This window comes from Tachypleus tridentatus, chromosome 3 (genome assembly GCF_004210375.1).
Source record: "Tachypleus tridentatus isolate NWPU-2018 chromosome 3, ASM421037v1, whole genome shotgun sequence".
Classification (NCBI taxonomy): domain Eukaryota; kingdom Metazoa; phylum Arthropoda; class Merostomata; order Xiphosura; family Limulidae; genus Tachypleus; species Tachypleus tridentatus.
Window position 1 is genome coordinate 3,509,215 of NC_134827.1, and position 18,448 is coordinate 3,527,662.

General features: G+C 34.9%; 1 protein-coding gene across 1 annotated transcript in view; it reads right to left on the minus strand.

The window, feature by feature from the left end:
- LOC143246225 (reversion-inducing cysteine-rich protein with Kazal motifs-like) overlaps window positions 1-18,448 on the minus strand; it is a 95,839-nt gene that overhangs the window by 26,381 nt on the left and 51,010 nt on the right. The window contains exons 4-6 of the mRNA XM_076492561.1: window positions 8,748-8,784; window positions 3,027-3,109; window positions 881-962 (exon numbers count right to left, since the gene is read on the minus strand). Of these exons, the coding sequence (XP_076348676.1) occupies window positions 881-962; window positions 3,027-3,109; window positions 8,748-8,784 (202 nt within the window). The remainder of the gene's footprint in view (window positions 1-880; window positions 963-3,026; window positions 3,110-8,747; window positions 8,785-18,448) is intronic.

The window sequence follows — 18,448 nt, forward strand, 5'->3', positions numbered from 1 at the left end:
ATCTGAAGGTCAAGGGTTCGAATTCCCGTTATACCAAATATGCTCGCCCTTTCAGCTGGGGGGACGTTATGATATGACGGTTAATCCCATTATTCTTTGGTAAAAGAGTAACCCAAGAGTTGGCGGTAGGTGATGATGACTAGTTGCATTTCCTCTAATCTTACACTGCTAAATTAGGGATGGCTAGTGCAGATAGCCCTCGTGTAGCTTTCCGCTGAATTCAAAAACAAACAAACAATCCTTCAGCGAAAGAAGTGGGGATAAATAATAATAAAAAAACAAACACGCGTAGTAACTGACTAACTTCCTCTTCATTTCTACTTAACTGATTCGCTGCTTTTATTGTAGATATTCTTCTACATAATATCAGTGGTGTATGAAGCAAAGTTTGGCTAGACATCCTGATTTTACAATCAGTGACTGAAAATATATTGAGATGCTAAAAGTAACTCCCGTACTGCCAAAGGCAGCTCAATCTAAGAGGGTCTTGGGTCACTTTCCCCAGAATTTAATATAAGAACATAACGTACAATTGCTGTGTAAGTCAAATACGTAAAAGTGAGAATGCTACAGCAACCCCGTTTTTAATGCCTCTGAATATGAAATATAGACTTTTAAATATTGTGTAGGTAAACATGTAAATCTTTTGAACGACGATTTTTTTCAATATTGTGATGTATACATTTGTAAGCAATGTGAAAGGTAATGGAAACTTTACTTGTTTTTTCTAAGTCTGCAATAATTTTACGAATTCATATGCAACCCATTTGCTAATCTGTTAAACCTGTTTTACCTTCAAACACTGAATAACACACATAAAATAATATCTTATGTTACAGTGGTATACAAGTAGTTTTGTTTTAACAAATACGTAACATACCTTCTTGTCGATCAATGCAGAAATAAAATGAGATTTCGTCACTATGTCGACAAGCATGGGACACCTCAAAACGAGACTTGGCCTAAATAAAATGAAATACGTTTTTCCGTTTTGTTATTGTTATTAAATAGTAATAACATACATACTTTTATATTGCACTTACTCCTAATATCATTAAAATAGTTCACTTAGATAATGTGTAGCAATTCTGTTGAAATACCTATTACTCACTTTACTATATTTTCTCTTATTTCTAATGGTCTTTGCTTGTTTGTTTTGGAATTTCGCACAAAGCTACTCGAGGGCTATCTGTCCTGGCCGTCCCTAATTTAGCAGTGTAAGACTAGAGGGAAGGCAGCTAGTCATCACCACCCACCGCCAACTCTTGGGCTACTCTTTTACAAACGAATAGTGGGATTGACCGTCACATTATACGCCCCCACGGCTGGGAGGGCGAGCATGTTTAGCGCGACACGGGCGCGAACCCCCGACCCTCGGATTACGAGTCGCACGCCTTACGCGCTTGGCCATGCCAGGCCATGGTCTTTGCTACCTTTACACAATTCAAACTAACATACGCCCTCTTACTGTACTTGTTCAAACTAATATTCATCAAAGGAAGCAAGGATAATCAGGATTAGCAGAAATTGTTAAAGATTATAGACAAAAACTGTATCATAATATTGGTAGAAAATGTAATTGTGGTAAAGTTTGAATCTATGAAATTGATTTTTAAGAAAAAAATATTATCTTTATCTCTTTCTTATTCTTATTTTAACTTGGGAGAGCAGTCATCTTCCCATAACTGTCTGCAGGCAGTGAAGAGTGATGTAGATGTGGAACGTTGTGGGCTTGAGCACCCACATCTTGCTCACCTAATTTCTAATCTTCTTATGTGAGACTAGCGAACTGTGTGTGTGGGTGTTTTCTTATAGCAAAACCACATCTTGCTATCTGCTGAGCTTACCGAGGGAAATCGAACCCCTGATTTTAGCGTTGTAAATCCATAGACTTACCGCTGTACTAGTGGGGAGCAGCGAATTGAAGGTTAGGACTGAAAGACGTGTATCCCCACCACAACGTGAGTCCTCCTTCCACACTCATCTCCAAAATCTGAGATACATTTTATAATCTCACGTTGTAGCTTGTACCCTAGATTTTTTTTTTTTAATGCAGCATATTTTGTTTAATTTTAATGTGTTTTGTTTTGACTTAAAAATGTATGGTTTTATATATGTATTGATCAACAATATTTCTTAGCAAATATTTTAATTAATTGCGCTAAATTAATTGTATACAATTGCGCTAAATTTTTTATGATTTATTTGTTTTATTAAACGCAAAGCTACACAATCAGATATTCTGCACTGTGTTGATGACTGAGATCAGATATCAAATGTTTGCATTATAAGCTCAAAACGTTTCACTTTTCAAAACTCGAGACAAATGCAAACCATCCAGAAGAAATATTAATACAATTTCAGTAGGCCACCAGAAGTAATAATCGTTAAAAATAATACGGCATTTTTAACTTGTTGCGCATGAACTAGAAATTTGAAAACGTTGCGAAAAAGACTAGTTGTAATAAAGAATATTTATATAAATGTACCTAAAACTATGTTATTAAACAAAGCCGAAAGAGTTGAGTGTAATGGAAGAATCGGCCGAATTAATATTAATAAAAGTTAAATAACGTAGTAAAGGGGTATAGAACATATTGAACATACACAACAAATGTTAAATACTTTTAAACTTTTATAATTTCTGTAAGATTTGGCACGACTTCGTGGTTACGTGTTAATTAGCCGCTTTCCCTCTAGTCTATCAGTGCTAAATTAGGAAAGGCTGGCGCATGTAGCCCTCTAGTAACGTTACGCGAAATTCAAAACAAACAATTTAATTTATATTTCTATAAATATGAATAGATAATTGTTTACATGATGTAATAAAACAAATTTATGATTTAGTACGTATTAAAACAATCGTGATCTCGTCAGGATTTTCAATAAAATTGAGTTATTTGGCTTGACTGAATGAAAACATTAGTCACACAATAAATGATGGCTTTTTTTCAGTCTTAAAGGGAGGCATGTAGCTCATAATAACTAAACAAATGTTAGTCTGATAAAAAAGCTGCTAGTCTTACCTTTAAACAGGCTAGTCGACAGCTTGCTGTCTGGGGGAGGCGGCAACATGGACGTCCCACCCATTCAGTCCCACGATCCACCTCTGTGTAAATAAATATGAGAACTGTTATATAAAGAGCGAACACTGTATATTACTCATGGCAAAAAAAAAAAATAATAATATTATACGAAATTATAAAAACAGCCTATTTTCTGTATATTTAATAAATAAATAAATTATTATTCTTATAGATTACAGCAGTAGCGTCGTGAATAATTATAACATAAGGCTTCAAAATTGTAATAGGGTCATAACAATGAAAAACTGACGATAAGGGGTGCAGTCAATGGTCTTTTAATCCTGCATGAGGGATTTGGTTTATTTTGAATTTCGCTTAAAGCTACACGAGGAATATGTGAGCTAGCCATCCCTAATTTAGCAATAAACGACAAGATGAAAGGCGGCTAGTCATCACCACCTATTGCCAACTCTTTTATCAACAAATAGTGGGTTTTACTATCACATTATAATGCCCCCACCAATGAAAGAGTGAGCATGTCTGGGGGACGGGGATTCAAACCTGTGACCCACAGGATGCGAGTCGATCGCCCTAACCACCTGACCATACCGGGTCTCCTTCACAAAAGAACGGAAATTAAAGACAATATCACAGTAAATTTATCTTTTTCCATACTTTCCCACGAAAATAGATAATACAACAGAATAAACAGTAAAACGTTATTTATATTACACAAATATAAATAAGAAAATCTTATAAATGAGAAATTCAATGATCGATAATGACTGATGATTATAGCGGCCAAACAATTCAGTTTCGTAATTCCCAACAGTTACATATCTTTACTACAATTTCTGGTTTCATGAAGATGCTGATTAGGCAAGATTTTAAATAACTTAAACATTAGTCATTTAATAATAAAAAATGAAATTTGTACCTTATTGTTTCCAATGTTCCGTTCTGTAACTGTGGCTAATTGGTTAATAAGAATCTTAAATTGTTTTAGCAAAAACTGTAAAATACCTAAGGCCTCAGTTTTAGCGGTTTCATTAGTTTTCTTTTTGACTAGTGGATTGTCAAAAGAATATGTGAATGCGATAATAGAAAAGAAAATAGAAATATTTATATTATCTGCTTATTCGTAAATCTGTTAGATTGTGAGGAAATTGTTCTTTCCTGTCGACTCTGAAACAGTCAACTGTTAGGTATAATTATGTTCAATCAGAATGGCAAAAGAATCTCCACCTTAGATCTATCAACAAGCTATTATAAATCATGGTAATTACTATAAGAAGTGATACATGTATGGTAAATTCAACTGGTTTTAGAATATGCCCTTCATCCTACCTGTCACGCCCTTATAAATGGTGGAAAAGAAAATGTGAATGCAGGCCACACTTCAAAGAGCCACCTGTTGTTCAAATGTGTAAAATCCATAATTACTGTTTTCAATGCATTTTTCTGAATGTTCATGCTAAGGTAGTCCAAGTATATAAAACCTAAACTGGAACAAGATATCTTAGAAATAAGGCAAAAAGACAACTTTGACAGCCAATATAACTTTTTATAGTTATAGCATATTGAAACTTCGTAAGTTTGTTTACTTTAAAAATTTATCTCTAAACTAGACAGAGGGCTTCCTACTCGTAATCGTCGCTAATACTGAATAAAGGGAGCGCAGCTAGTCGATATCACACACCGCTAACTATTTGACTACTCTTGTCTAATCGAATAGTGGGGATCAGCCGTTACTTTCACAGCGCATTTTTGTGGCATCGGGACGCGAAATGGGAACCCTTGTATTCACAGTTTCAAGCACGCTAAGCTAGGTTATGCCTAGCAGTAACATTGCTGACTCGATAGTCTAAAAAGCTTTTCTGGTCATCTAGGGTCAATAGTCGACAACATCAAGTATTATTATTAGACTAATTTCTTTCTGTCTGGAGGCTTATAACGCTGAAAACGAGGTTTCGATACTCGCAGTGGGCAGAACAAAGATTGTTCATTATATAGTTTTGCACTTGACAGCAGATTTTATTTTTATATAAGCTTTCAATTTTTTTTAGCAGAGCCCTCAGAAGGATTCACGTTTTTCCAATTATTTTATCAGAGTTTCTTATACCCCTAATCCCCAGTGTTTGTCTGTGCTCTATCTTATTTTGAACCAGATAAGAGTATATTGTAATTTTGAGAAGGAGTTAAGAAAGTTATTTCTTTTATCAACAATAAAGTTCAAACGACGCAGCACTTGGCAACTTAATATTTTTTCTGATATTTATTAATTTATTACATGTGTTTTTTCATATTTTAATATTTAAAGAAATAAAATATGTGTAATTAAGTGAAAGGTAATCATAAAAATGTGGTTTATCATTGCCTGGCACATTCGTGAAAAAAATGTGAGCATAAACAACTTTGATCAATGACCAATAAGATATAATAAGAAACTACACAGAACGGATTGGATAACAGTAAATCCCGCATAAAATCTTTGGCCTAAGTTTAACTTCACGAATGTTTGGTTTGTTTTGTTGTTGTTATTTTGAGTTAAGCATAAAGCTACACAAGGGGCTATCTGTGCTCTGCCCATCACGGCTATCAAAACCCGGTTTTTAGCATTGTAAATCCACAGACATACCGTTAAGCCACTAGGGAGCAGGTTTGTTTTGAATTTCGCGCAAAGCTACTCGATGACTATCTGCGCTAGCCGTCCCTAATTTTGCAATGTAAGACTAGAGCCAACTCTTGCGCTACTCTTTTACCAACGAATAGGAGAGGATTGACCATCATATTATAATGCCCCCACGGCTAATAGGGCGAGGATGTTTAGTGCGACGGGGACTCGAACCCGCGAACCTCGGACTAGGAGTCGAGTGTCTTAACCACCTAGCCATGTCGAGCTATCTTCACGAATGAAAAAATGTGGGTTGGTTTGGATGAGAAAGACAAATATTTTCATATTTTCTCGTTAACTCTACTACAATCTTCAAAAAGAATATAATACCAGCCTTAGATTTTTCAAAAATATTAATGAAGCATTTTTTTAGTTTAGAACAAAAGTAAGATGTCATGAGTTAGAAAAGACCTAAAAATAAGACAGGTTAAAGAAATTATAACAACACTTGTATTGAAGAAATCAAAAGGGCTTGACATGGCCTGAGTCGCGGATCTTAATTCCCGTTGCTTGTTTTATATGGTTTCCGTCAGTGTTGGCTGGGTGTAAAATTACCAGCCGGTCCCAGACTAGTTGGAATTAAGGTTGTCACGGAGAAAAGGTGTAAACAAATTGAGATATAGCTAACATTTTAGGGCCCGGCCTGGCCAAGTGGTTAGAGGCGCTTGACTCGAAATCTGAGTCAAGGATTATAAATTATTTTATAGGAAATCCAGAGATGTGGACCATCTACACTTAGATAATATCCAAAAACGTTTTTGTGATTTTTTCCCCTAATTTAGATAAAGGTCATGGTACTATTGCAGTACCAAAGTAAAAAAAATCTTTTCAAAAAGGAAATAAATGTAGGGATGGCTAATATCAAACCTTCAAAAACAATGTAAACAAGCTAGTTGGAATGTTGTCTGCATTATCTCTACATAATAAGCACAGTGACACAGTGTTGTAGAATGCTAACAGACAAAAACAGAATAAATTAAACTCAGTTTGGATTGAATAGTTATATATATTGCTGTATGTTAATCCTTGTCTGTGTTATTATGTAGACATGATGCATATGTCATTCACACTATCTTTATTGCATCGTTTTTGAAGGATGATATTAGCCATTCTCACATTTACTTCCTTTATTGAAGAGTTTTTTGTCGTTTTTTACTGGTTTGCTTTCTTTTATTGCAGTGTTTCAATATATGGTTGTATTCATTACCAAGATCTAAATACACTGAGGTTAAAACTGCAGTATTTATTATTTGTTTATTATTGACTGGTAATTCCTGTTTCATCCTGTACTTAAGTTATGTAAAGAAACATCAAATTTCTATAAGAAAGCTATCCATCTTCAAGGGTACTGATAATATTGTTTACATTAGAATAATGTTTTTTTTTTATTCTAATAGTTAATAATACTTATAAAAGTAGATATTCTGTTTGAAACAATGTGATCTCAGCAAAACATTGTTTTAATTTTCGAGTTATCATGTAATAAAAAGCAGAATAACAGGAGATATTTAAAATACGTTTTCGACGAACAATCCGAGTCATCCGTACATAGGCAGTGCCACTGTCTGCCAGATTACACAGGTCTGCGAATCTAAACTTCATAAAAGTTTTCGTTTTAATAACGGATTTTCCATAATTAAACCACACAGATTTTGAAAATTGTATCACGTAACACAAATCGGTATGAAAAACTTTTGCTTAGATCAAATTCACAAATTTACCACAAATATAAAGTAATATGTTTGGGTTATTTACACAACCTATTGTTCCGACGAATAAATAATATTTAAAATAAAAATAATTATGTCAAAGTATACACACAAACAAATACTATGTAGAAATGACACATCATACCGCCTGTCACCCTTTTATAGGCCCCCCGCTAGTACAGCGGTATGTCTTCGGATTTATAATGCTAAAATCAGGGTTCGATTCCTCTCGGTGGGCTCAAGAGATAGCCCGACGTGGCTTTGCTATAAGAAAACACACACACTTCCCTTTTATATACTCGCGGCGTGTTTCTCGTGAATTGTACAACGATCGATAAGACTCTCAAGTTGTGATTGGTCTAGAGAAATCTATAGCTAGTGGTTGTTAATATTTGAAGCATAACAAAATGCGACCCGATTACAATGAAAATGATTCACTTGTAAATACACATGAGGTGTTTTGTGAACCATCATATTGTATTGAAGAAAATGGATACCATTTTCGGATTCAGCATACAGGAATTACTGTAGATCATGTAAAAATTTCAAGAAATAAAACCATCGCAGACCTATATTACTGATGAAATAGTCACCATTTCTGTGAGTAGTTACTGAGAGAAAAAGCTAGAATTGCTGAACGTTTGTTCCTATCGAGATGAATCGAAGACCGATTTAAAGCAATTTTAAAGTAACAAACGTCCGAGATTTTACAAGTGTATGAGATATGGATGCGATCACGATGGCACATCAATTGTTCAAAAAATTAGCAATCAAAGAAACTTCGGGAAAGGCGATGCTTTCAATTGCACGGTAGTGGTCCACTTTGATAGGGAAGAAACACATTAAAGACTATGTGGATCAAAAGAAACAGCATGGTAGTTTGTTTGTTTTTTGAATATCGCGCAAAGTAACTAACTACTGCCAACTCTTGAGATGCTCTTTTATCATCGAATAGTGGGATTGACCGTCACATTATAATCCCCCACAGTTGAAAGGGCAAGTATAAGTGATGTGACGGGTATTCGAACCCACGACCCCCAGATTAAGTGTCAAGCTCCCTAACCATTTGGTCATACATTGCAGTACAGTGCAATGGTTTCTGGCTCATATCTTCTTACACAAGTCTTAGGCTTCACGATTTCTGAATCTGATGGAGTACCTCACTACCTACCAAAATAGTCATATTTTCTGCTGTTGAGTCAGAGATTGCTTTAAAAAAAAGCATTAAGACAAAGTTCCCGCGAACCAGAACACAACATTTGTGAGTTAAAAATAATTAGTGATAAAATTAATTGTAGAAATTACATGTATAGTGAAAATAAAACAGAAAATATTTACCTTCTAGTGTTTCGTTCATGCACTTCCAAAAGTCCACCTACAAAAAATAATAATATATATATATCTGTATATATAAGTTAAAATTCATAACTAAAGAATGGCAAAATGAGAAGATTACGGAATAAACTAAAATAACACCGTATGATCCGTTTAAGATAGTTCTAAAAATTCAAAACATAAGATAATCAAATGTGGGTTGAACTTTTAAAACCTGCAAAATAATAATAATTAAAGTAGGCTTAAGTCACCGACTGACTTGTTTTTTTGTTAAACGTGAATCTACCAAACATTCACATTTCACTCAGGTATCAAACATTGATTTTTAATGTTTTAAGCCATCTTTTAAAGTAAGTACCGGTTATAAATTAATACGTAGAAGTAGAATGTCATCCATACTTCACTAAAGATGAAGTTGACCTAAATCCCACACGTAATACGGAACTAGCACTGTTTTAGGATACGTACGTTTTCAGATATTCTGTAATGCTCCCAAATGTATCCAACATTTAATTATATTTTCCACTACTGTTGCAACTTTATTGTAAGACATTGACGGTTAACTGGCGAGTTATTATACAAAACATGTTATACATTATAACATTCTTTTGCATGTATCGTTAATGTAAATTCATGCGTACAAACTTTTTTATATTTCTGGAATTTGTCCAGAGTTGACTATATAAATAAGTTACAACAAGTGACTGGTGACTTTTGGTATATGCGTAGAATGAGTTGTTTTCAATCGGTAATCATGAGCTTGTGTGCTTATTTTCTCATTATCATTTGACATCTACCTGTCGATAAAAATATAACCTTTTTGTTAAAACTAAACTTGTCAGCGCTGGAATATGTATTTGTCATTGTTTCGTTAAATTGCGCGCAGAGCTGTTCGAGGACTATCTGTACAGACCATTCATAATTTTAAAGTCATGGAGTCAATGGAAGATAGCTATCCAACACTCTCTGCCACAACACACTTCAGTTACTCTTTAACTAACGAATAGTGGGTTGACCGTTACATTATAATGCTAATGTCGCCACAGCTGAAATGACGAGAATATCTGGTGATGGGTTTGAACCCCCGACAGTATACAGTGTATATATGAGGAAATGTTAATACAACTACCATTATTAATTACTGTCTGTAAATCATGACGTTTGCTTATTAGTGAGTAATTGGCAAACCTCGTATTTTGCTTATTTAATAATAAATATGGTTATGCCTACTTGTCAGTACTACCTATGACTGGCGAACCTCAGAATGCATATTGCCTTTCGTTTGGTAGAAATTTGAACTGTCCATTTAGCGATGTTTAGTAATATCATTTCATGGTAATAGTACATTATTAATAGATATCAAAAAAGTTTGGTTTATTTGAATTTCGCGCAAAGCTATACGAGGGCTATCTGCCCTAGCCGTCCATAATTTAACAGACTAGAAATTTGTACTTGATACTGATGTGACAAGGTGTCGTTACCTTAATACACAAATATACATACACTATAATCAATCATAATTACATTAACTCGCGCTTGAAATAAAGAAGATAAATATATATATATATATCTTCTGCAGGACAGCTGCGTAAGTCACAGACTTAGTTATTTCTTAAAATGTACACTGTGTTCATTTTAAAATTGTATTCTCGGTATGTGTCATGTAAATACAGCAATGTAACTCTTATTAGCAATTACACTTAATCAAAAGATGAAAATTATCCCCACTCTGTACCTAAGTACTGCAAATAATAATGCAGTGATTGTTTGTTTGTTTTTGAATTTCGCGCAAAGCTACATGAGGGCTATCTGCTCTAGTCATCCCTAATTTTGTAGTGTAAGACTAGAGGGAAATCAAATAGTCATCACCATCTACCATCAACTCTTGGGCTACTATTTTACCAACGAATAGTGGGACTGACCGTCACATTATAACGCCCCCACGGCTGAAAGGGCGAGCATGTTTGATGTAACGGAGATTCGAACCGACGACTCTTAAATTACGATCCGAGTGCCTTAACCACTTGGCCATGCCCGGCCAATACAGTGATAAAAGAACGAGTTTGTATTAGGTGTTGGCAGAACTTGTTACACTTTTCCTAAAGAATGTTTGTTTGTTTGTTTTTGAATTTCGCACAAATCTACTCGAGGGCTATCTGTGCTAGCCGTCCCTAATTTTGCAGTGTAAGACTAGAGGGAAGGCAGCTAGTCATCACCACCCACCGCCAACTCTTGAGTTACTCTTTTACCAACGAATAGTGGAATTGACCGTAACATTATAACGCCCCCACGGCTGAAAGGGCGAGCATGTTTGGCGCGACGGGGATGCGAACCCGCGACCCTCGGATTACGAGTCGCACGCCTTACCGCGCTTGGCCATGCCGGGCCACTTTCCTAAAGAAGGATTGAAGTAATATTTCTGTGGTGATTATTAACAAATCTTGTCATAAATAAGTGTATATATTATTTCAACGGTTATAAATATTCTTGTTTTGACTTTATTTGGGCTATTGAATGTCTATCACACACCTGTTTGTGACACGTTTGCCAAGGGTAAGTAAACAATTCTTTATAAACACCCCATATTTCTAGTTTGAACCCTTGGAACAATGTGACAACCTATTTGGCTTATGCATAATGACCTGTGTAAGGCTGTTTAACATAATTATACAAACATATTTTATTTACCTTAATTATTTCATTGCGCCCAAGTCACGCCTTTCACCCAAAACATGGTACAAATTTTCACATCAATTATACATACCTGTATGTATACATTAAAGCGAATCCCTTTTACATTATTTCAGAAGGCCTAGGCATAAACGTGGGAAAAAAACGCCCTTGTAAAACGTCATGTGTCAGAACAGGGATCGTTTTGACAAATGATTTCCTCTGATAGACGTGTCCGGGAAAGTAGTTAAGAGTTCTAACACCCTATTTCAATTCCATGTAAGTAGGGAGGGGGGTTGAAATGTGATCAAGTGTTTAAACATATTCATGAATTGCTGCAGTAGCGGGAAACGAGAAGCACAACAATTTTGTTACCTCCATAACACATCCTTTTGTAAATTGTTTAGATTTCTGCATGAATTGTTAGCGATTGCGTACGATTTATGTGCACACTGGTTGTCTGGTTCTTTTATTCCTTCAATCAGGCTGTAGCTTTGGAGCATTTCCTGTACAAAAATGCCAAACGCAATTAGTCACATCTGTGGGTATATAGTAAACCAGTATACGATACAAAATACTATAGAAAATGGGTTTCGCTTATCAAACTATTACGTAAATTGTACCTACACTCTGAAAGTTCGATCTAAATTGACGTTTGTTATTAGTTCCAGGAATGTGAGACAATTAATTAAAAATATATTAATATATATATAGAGAGAGAGGGGGGAGCTGTAAGAACGCAAAGTGACACCATCGGTTGAAAATGTAACACGACACGTTTTAACCCAAGTACGACAAAATAAAGAAATAGCGAAGAACAACTCAATAGATGGAATGTTGATCTACAACAATGAAGATTACATTGTTAAACAACAGAGGATTCAATAAAATCCCATGATTTTCGAGTATAATCCTACACGCTTTTTACTTCAACAGTGAAAGTCCAGGCATTCTATGAGAACTAAAAGCAATTTTGAAAATTATATTTTATTTTTAATTATGATAAAATAAAAACGTGTACCATATATCCCTTACTGCCTAGTGTGCAAGGGTATAATAATTAGTCTTAATTTAAAGCATTCAATTTACAGGTCAAGAAAACATTTTGGGAAGGGAGGTTGGTTCCTGTGTGTTTTTCTTTTAGCAAAACCACATTGAACTATCTACAGTGTTCACCGAGGGGAGTCGAATCCCTGATTTTAACGTTGTAAATCTGTAGACTTGTCATTGTCCCAGTGGAGGACAGGTTGGTTTCTAAAAAAAAGCTTTCCGGTGCTTTCCTTTTTTTTAATTCTAAATAAAGCTACTCCTTGCTATATCTCGAATCTGAACTGCCCACCAGTATCGTTGAATTCTCACTAGTTTCCAAACTATACCCCATCCAAATTACAATAAAAATATAAAAGTGGCCTAAAACTATTTTCTCCATAGTTTTCACCAGTTTTGTCAATATAAGCTATTATTTCATACGAATAAATTCCATTGCCCACTTTCGCGACAATGCATACAATATGGGCAAAAACATTACTGTTGCATGTTCAGTCATAATTGTCTTTGTTGTGATGACAACTGCTCGAAATTACAGACAAACACTTGCCAACTAAGTTGTACGAGCTAGTCTGGTATTTGGAGGATGAGATAACGATAGTACTAACGACAGTGGTTGTATGAGAACAGCAAAAGTGGCATTAGATGGAGGGATAGTAGTTTGGTTTGATTGGAATTTCGCGAAAAGCTTCTCGAGAGCTATCTGTGCTAGCCATCCCTAATTTAGCAATGGTAAACTGGAAGGAAGGCAGCTAGTTAACATCATACCTCGCCAACTCTTAGGCTACTTTTTTTACCAACGAACAGTAGAATTGACCATCGCATTAAACTATCCTGTATCTGAATAGGTGATCATTTTCGTTGACAAGGATTCGAACCTGCAATCCATAAAATGCTCCCTAACCACCAGGCTACAATAATAGTAGTAGCAGAGGCAGTAGCGGCCATGGTACTTGGACGGCATCACATGAAGGAATATAGACCAACGGACCAGCTAACGTTTGTCTGTGTTTTGGACTAATCAGAATCTAGTATTCATCAGAACGTTTTTATTTGTTTGCCATGATTAACCACGTTTTGAAAACGTGGCCTAACACTATAAAAAGGTGAGTTTCTGGCAGTTGTTGTTTTAAATTAATAGATCAAATTCTGTATTACGGCTTTCTTTTGAAGTAAAAATTCTATCTTAAATATCAGGAACCATGATACCTTTATCTAGCCCATTGAGTCTCAATGACTCGAAGACTATGTTAACGTTAAATACAATATATAAATATATATACATTCAAACATCGAATGACGAATTTCGAAAAGTTTTGAAAACGGAAAAAACCATAAGGAATATTAGTTTTCCCCAAAAGTGTGACATCATATTTTTAAGTGTCAGGTGAAAAGTTTGTTGTTGTGTTTTAGTACAAAGCTACACAGTGGGTTAACTGTATCTCTGGGGTAGCAATTACCAGTAAAGAAGATTTTAAAAATTGTTCTTTCCTCATCAAGGCATGTCTTCAAACCTTATTTCATGGTCGTAGGACAGCCCCACTTTAGGTATTAGTCTTTCTTTGGTAGTCCCGTTTTTACATTTCTTGGGTCTACAATCGTAATCGGGACCTTTAGCATGCGATTGCTTTACTAACTGAGCTAAAACGTTAACTCTATAAAATTTACGAGTAAAGCACTTTTTAACAGCTCAAATTACCACATAGCAACATCAGGAAGAAACTATTATCTTGTTTGTTTGTTTTGGAATTTCGCACAAAGCACCGAGCAGTCCCTAATTTAGCATTGTAAGACTAGAGGGAAGGCAGCTAGTCATCACTACCCACCGCCAACTCTTGGGCTACTCTTTTACCAACGAATAGTGGGATTGACCGTCACATTATACACCCCCACGGCTGGGAGGGCGAGCATGTTTAGCGCGACGCGGGCGCGAACCCGCGACCCTCGGATTACGAGTCGCACGCCTTACGCGCTTGGCCATGCCGGGCCCGAAACTATTATCACCAATTTAATATTGTAGACAAAATATTTGTTTATTTTAAAACAAAGCAACATTAGAGCATCTGTTATTCCCATCGCGGATAATCGAACCCCAGATATTAGCGTTGGAAGTCCGTAAAATGAATGTGGACACCAATAACATAATACCACAAAGTTAAAGCATCGTTATGATAAAAAATATGGCAGTTAATAAATAAATGGTGAAATGTTACGTAAATCATTTTTTTAAACTAGTTACTTTTTTAACTTTTTTTAGTGGAGGTCTTGACTCCCAGCCAAGTTTCCTTTTTCCTATAACCTGTATTTTTTTTAATTTCGTAAAACTGCCTATTGGGACTATTCTAACTATTTCAAGCGTGAAGAAGAAAAAAGAGCCCTTGGGAACCATCCACAAGTGCGTTATTCTAAGACTAACCGGGAAACTTTTCAATAAAAAAAACAAAAAACGTTGGCATTCACACCAAAATCATGTAACCAGAAATTTCACTGAAGTCATTTGCTGACCTTCTGTTCCTTATTTGTATAAAGAGATTTTTAGAGTTGAATATTTCACGGAACTAAATTTAAATTTAGTTGTCAAAATTTTTCAAAAGAAGGCGGCCTCTACTAGGAAAATTGTCCAAAATAACGAAATTGCAAGTTTTATGTTATTTTCATCAAATAAAATCCAAGTAAAAGATGGATTTGAATGTTTCAAGATCAACGTTTACTCCGTTGGAGGAGCGAATAATTACTGCATATAGAGCCTTTGGAATATGTATTTCTGAAAGACCAACCATCACTATTTCTCTATTTCATTAGATTGGAAATATCACTATTTACGTTTACAGCTTTATGTACAATTTATGGTCATTTAGTGTTTTGAGACCTGTACTTATAAATTGCAAAGCTCAATAATGCTTAACAGTCAGTCTCATTCTCACTAACATGAATAAGTATACAAGTGAAGAAAAACGTTTCAAAAAAGGAAATAGATTATGGATGGCTAACATCAATCTTTCAAAACTACGCAAACATGATAGCAGGGATGGTTTTCGCAGTATCCTTACATAATAGATAGCGCAGGCACATGGTGTAGTAGAATACTAAGAAACAAAAGTAAAATAAATTGAACTCAGTTGTAATTGTGTAGTTATAAATATATATGTATGCTGTTTTATGTTAATTATTGATTGTGCTATTATATAGGGGCGATGCAAATACCATCCATACTATCTTGTTTTAGAAGGATTGCTATTAAGCCATCCCTACATCTACTTCCTTTCTTGAAACTTTATTATTAATTTGTTTGTTTTTTTAATTCAGTATTTCAATTCACATAGAAAGATTGTACTTAGAAACAAGTTATAAATACAATGAGGTTACAATTGTAATATTTATTATTTATCTATTACTGGTAAATATTTCCTGTTTCATCTTGTACTTTTGGAGCTTTGTAGATTTTTAAAGGAACACGTGAAATATGTAAAAACTAACTTCAAGGTCAGTGATAAATCGTTTACACTAGAAGTATGATTTTTTAAATTACTATTAGTTATTTATAATACTTATAAAGAGAATACTTCTTTTGAAACTATGTTATCTCAGCAAAACTGGTTGGCACCATTGTTTAGGTTTTTGAGTTATCTTGTAAAAAAAAAGCAGAAAAAGAACAAGAAATGCGAACCTTTTGTTATGATATGTACAGACATTCCTAGAGCTTGTGATTCAATCATTTCATAAATATTGTTATAAAAGGAAACACTATATAGAAGTGTAAAGTTCTGTTGAGGAGATATTTAAAATACCATTTCGATAAACAACACGAGCCATCCTTGCTTAAGCACTGCTACCACCTATCTGATAAAGTATCAATATTAGCCTCCAAAGGAATAGCAAATCAAAATATTACTGTTGTAAACGTTTAACAAATTAAATCTGTTAGATGGAGATAAGAAGTTTGTTTTAGAACATCAGGGCCCTAGTGATTGGCTTTCATGCTAAAGTAGATGTGAAATGGTTTGCCTTCTACTAACAGTGATGTAGTAACTTTAATAAACCTGATATCACAGAGAAACGTAACAACAAAGATTATAATACACTGCATATTAGTTTACTATTTTTGCATTTGTTGTGTGTTTTTTTTTCAAGAGTAGTTTAGGTAGAGTGTGTATGGTAGAATTTTGGATTTAATTGCTCCTATCTGTTTACGTAGGGCGAAACGTTTCGGCTTCTTTACTGAGGGCCACTTTAGAGACAGACAAGGCCTCAGTATAGAAACCAAAACGTTATCCCCCATTAAAAAGGAACAAAAAAGAAAGGAACAAAGATTACATTTTAAAGGTTTTATAAACATTGAAAACAATATATGTTTCTAAGTTCACAATGAAGATTAGTTATGTCCTGTCCGAATTAAACTTTAGCTTCAGTGAAAAACGAAAAGAAACACTAGAGGTGTAAAACTAATTTGAATGTTTTGTTCTTCTCGCCCAATAAATTTTTGAATTTACTTCTGAGCAACAACTGCAGTTTTGCATGGTGTTTATATAGTTTTAATATAGTTGTATAGAAAGTCTCTTAAATAACTGAGTGCAAACAAAAAAGAGCGCTCTGTGCAATAACATATGAAAGCACTAAAGTATATTAAAATATTCAAACGATCAACGTTGTTTAATACACAACTAAATTATTTGGTCCAAAATCGATCAACGGTCTTAAAAGGCACTCTGCATGCTTCGACGTCGACTCGCGCCATTTTCAAGAGTGTGCTTGTTTGTTCAAATTTCGCGCAAAGTTATAGAGGGCTATATTCGCTGGCCGTCTCTAATTTGGCAATGTAAGACTAGAGGGAAGGCAACTAGTCATCACCATCCACCGCCAACTCTTGGGCTACTCTTTAACCAAATAATACTGGAATTGACCATCACATTATAACGCCCCCACGCCTGAAAGATTGAGTATGTTTAGTGTGAAGGGGAACTGAACCCGCGACCCTCAGATTACAAGATGAGCAGCCTAACCACCTGGCCATGCCGGGCCCCTAAGGAGTTTGAAAAACAAATGCTGTGCAACCATATAGATATAAAAAATGATCACTTAGTTTAGATACTTAAAAAAAAAGATAACGCCATGTATTTACTTTCTAAACTTCCAACCATTCATCCTTATGTAAGATATAATTATTTTTACTGTGTTTCATTATTTCTATAGTTTCTCTAATATTTCTAGCCGTCATATTATCTGGTTGGCCCAAAATAACATTTTTTTTTTTTCCCATTAGATGACAAGGTCATTAATATTTGCATGTTCAGCTAGTGCAGAGTTTTCACTTTTGTTTTTCACATTTCTCTTGTGTTCATATTTTTTAAAAAAATATTTTTAGTTTGACAAACGTCTATGCAACCATATTCACTTTCAATTTAATAAAATTGATCACTTTACGTTTGTTACTTGAATTTTAACCTTTTAAATACGTAAAACACTATAAAAGCTTTAAGATAACAACTAACTAGGAATGTTCTCAACGAAACAAAACAGACGTTTTTCAAATACGTTTCTTTCAGATACCACCGTTTCAGTATGATAGCAGAAAAGCCATTAAACAAAATGGTCACGGTCAATCACGGAAGACTAATAGACTCATGCCAAAGGTGACAGCGTATCTCCCGCGAAAGATGGATTATCTGTTATAGTAAGTGACGGTAGACGTAACGGGTGGCTTGCTTGTATCTTAGCATTACTCTTTTGAGAATGGAGAAGGGAAGGAATGGGGCGATAATGTAGAGAGTAGAGCCAACTACAAACACAACTACAAGACTTTCCTCCCCTCACTGCTTTCCAATCTCCTAAAGGAGAATTGCGAGCTGAAGACAAAGAAAATCCGACTTTATAGCTTTTGATTTGTATTTTATACAAAAAATATTTAAAACAAATCACTTGTAATGGTCTGCGTTTTATTTAAATGAAATAAATGTGTTGATATGAATACCCAGTGACTCAACGGCACG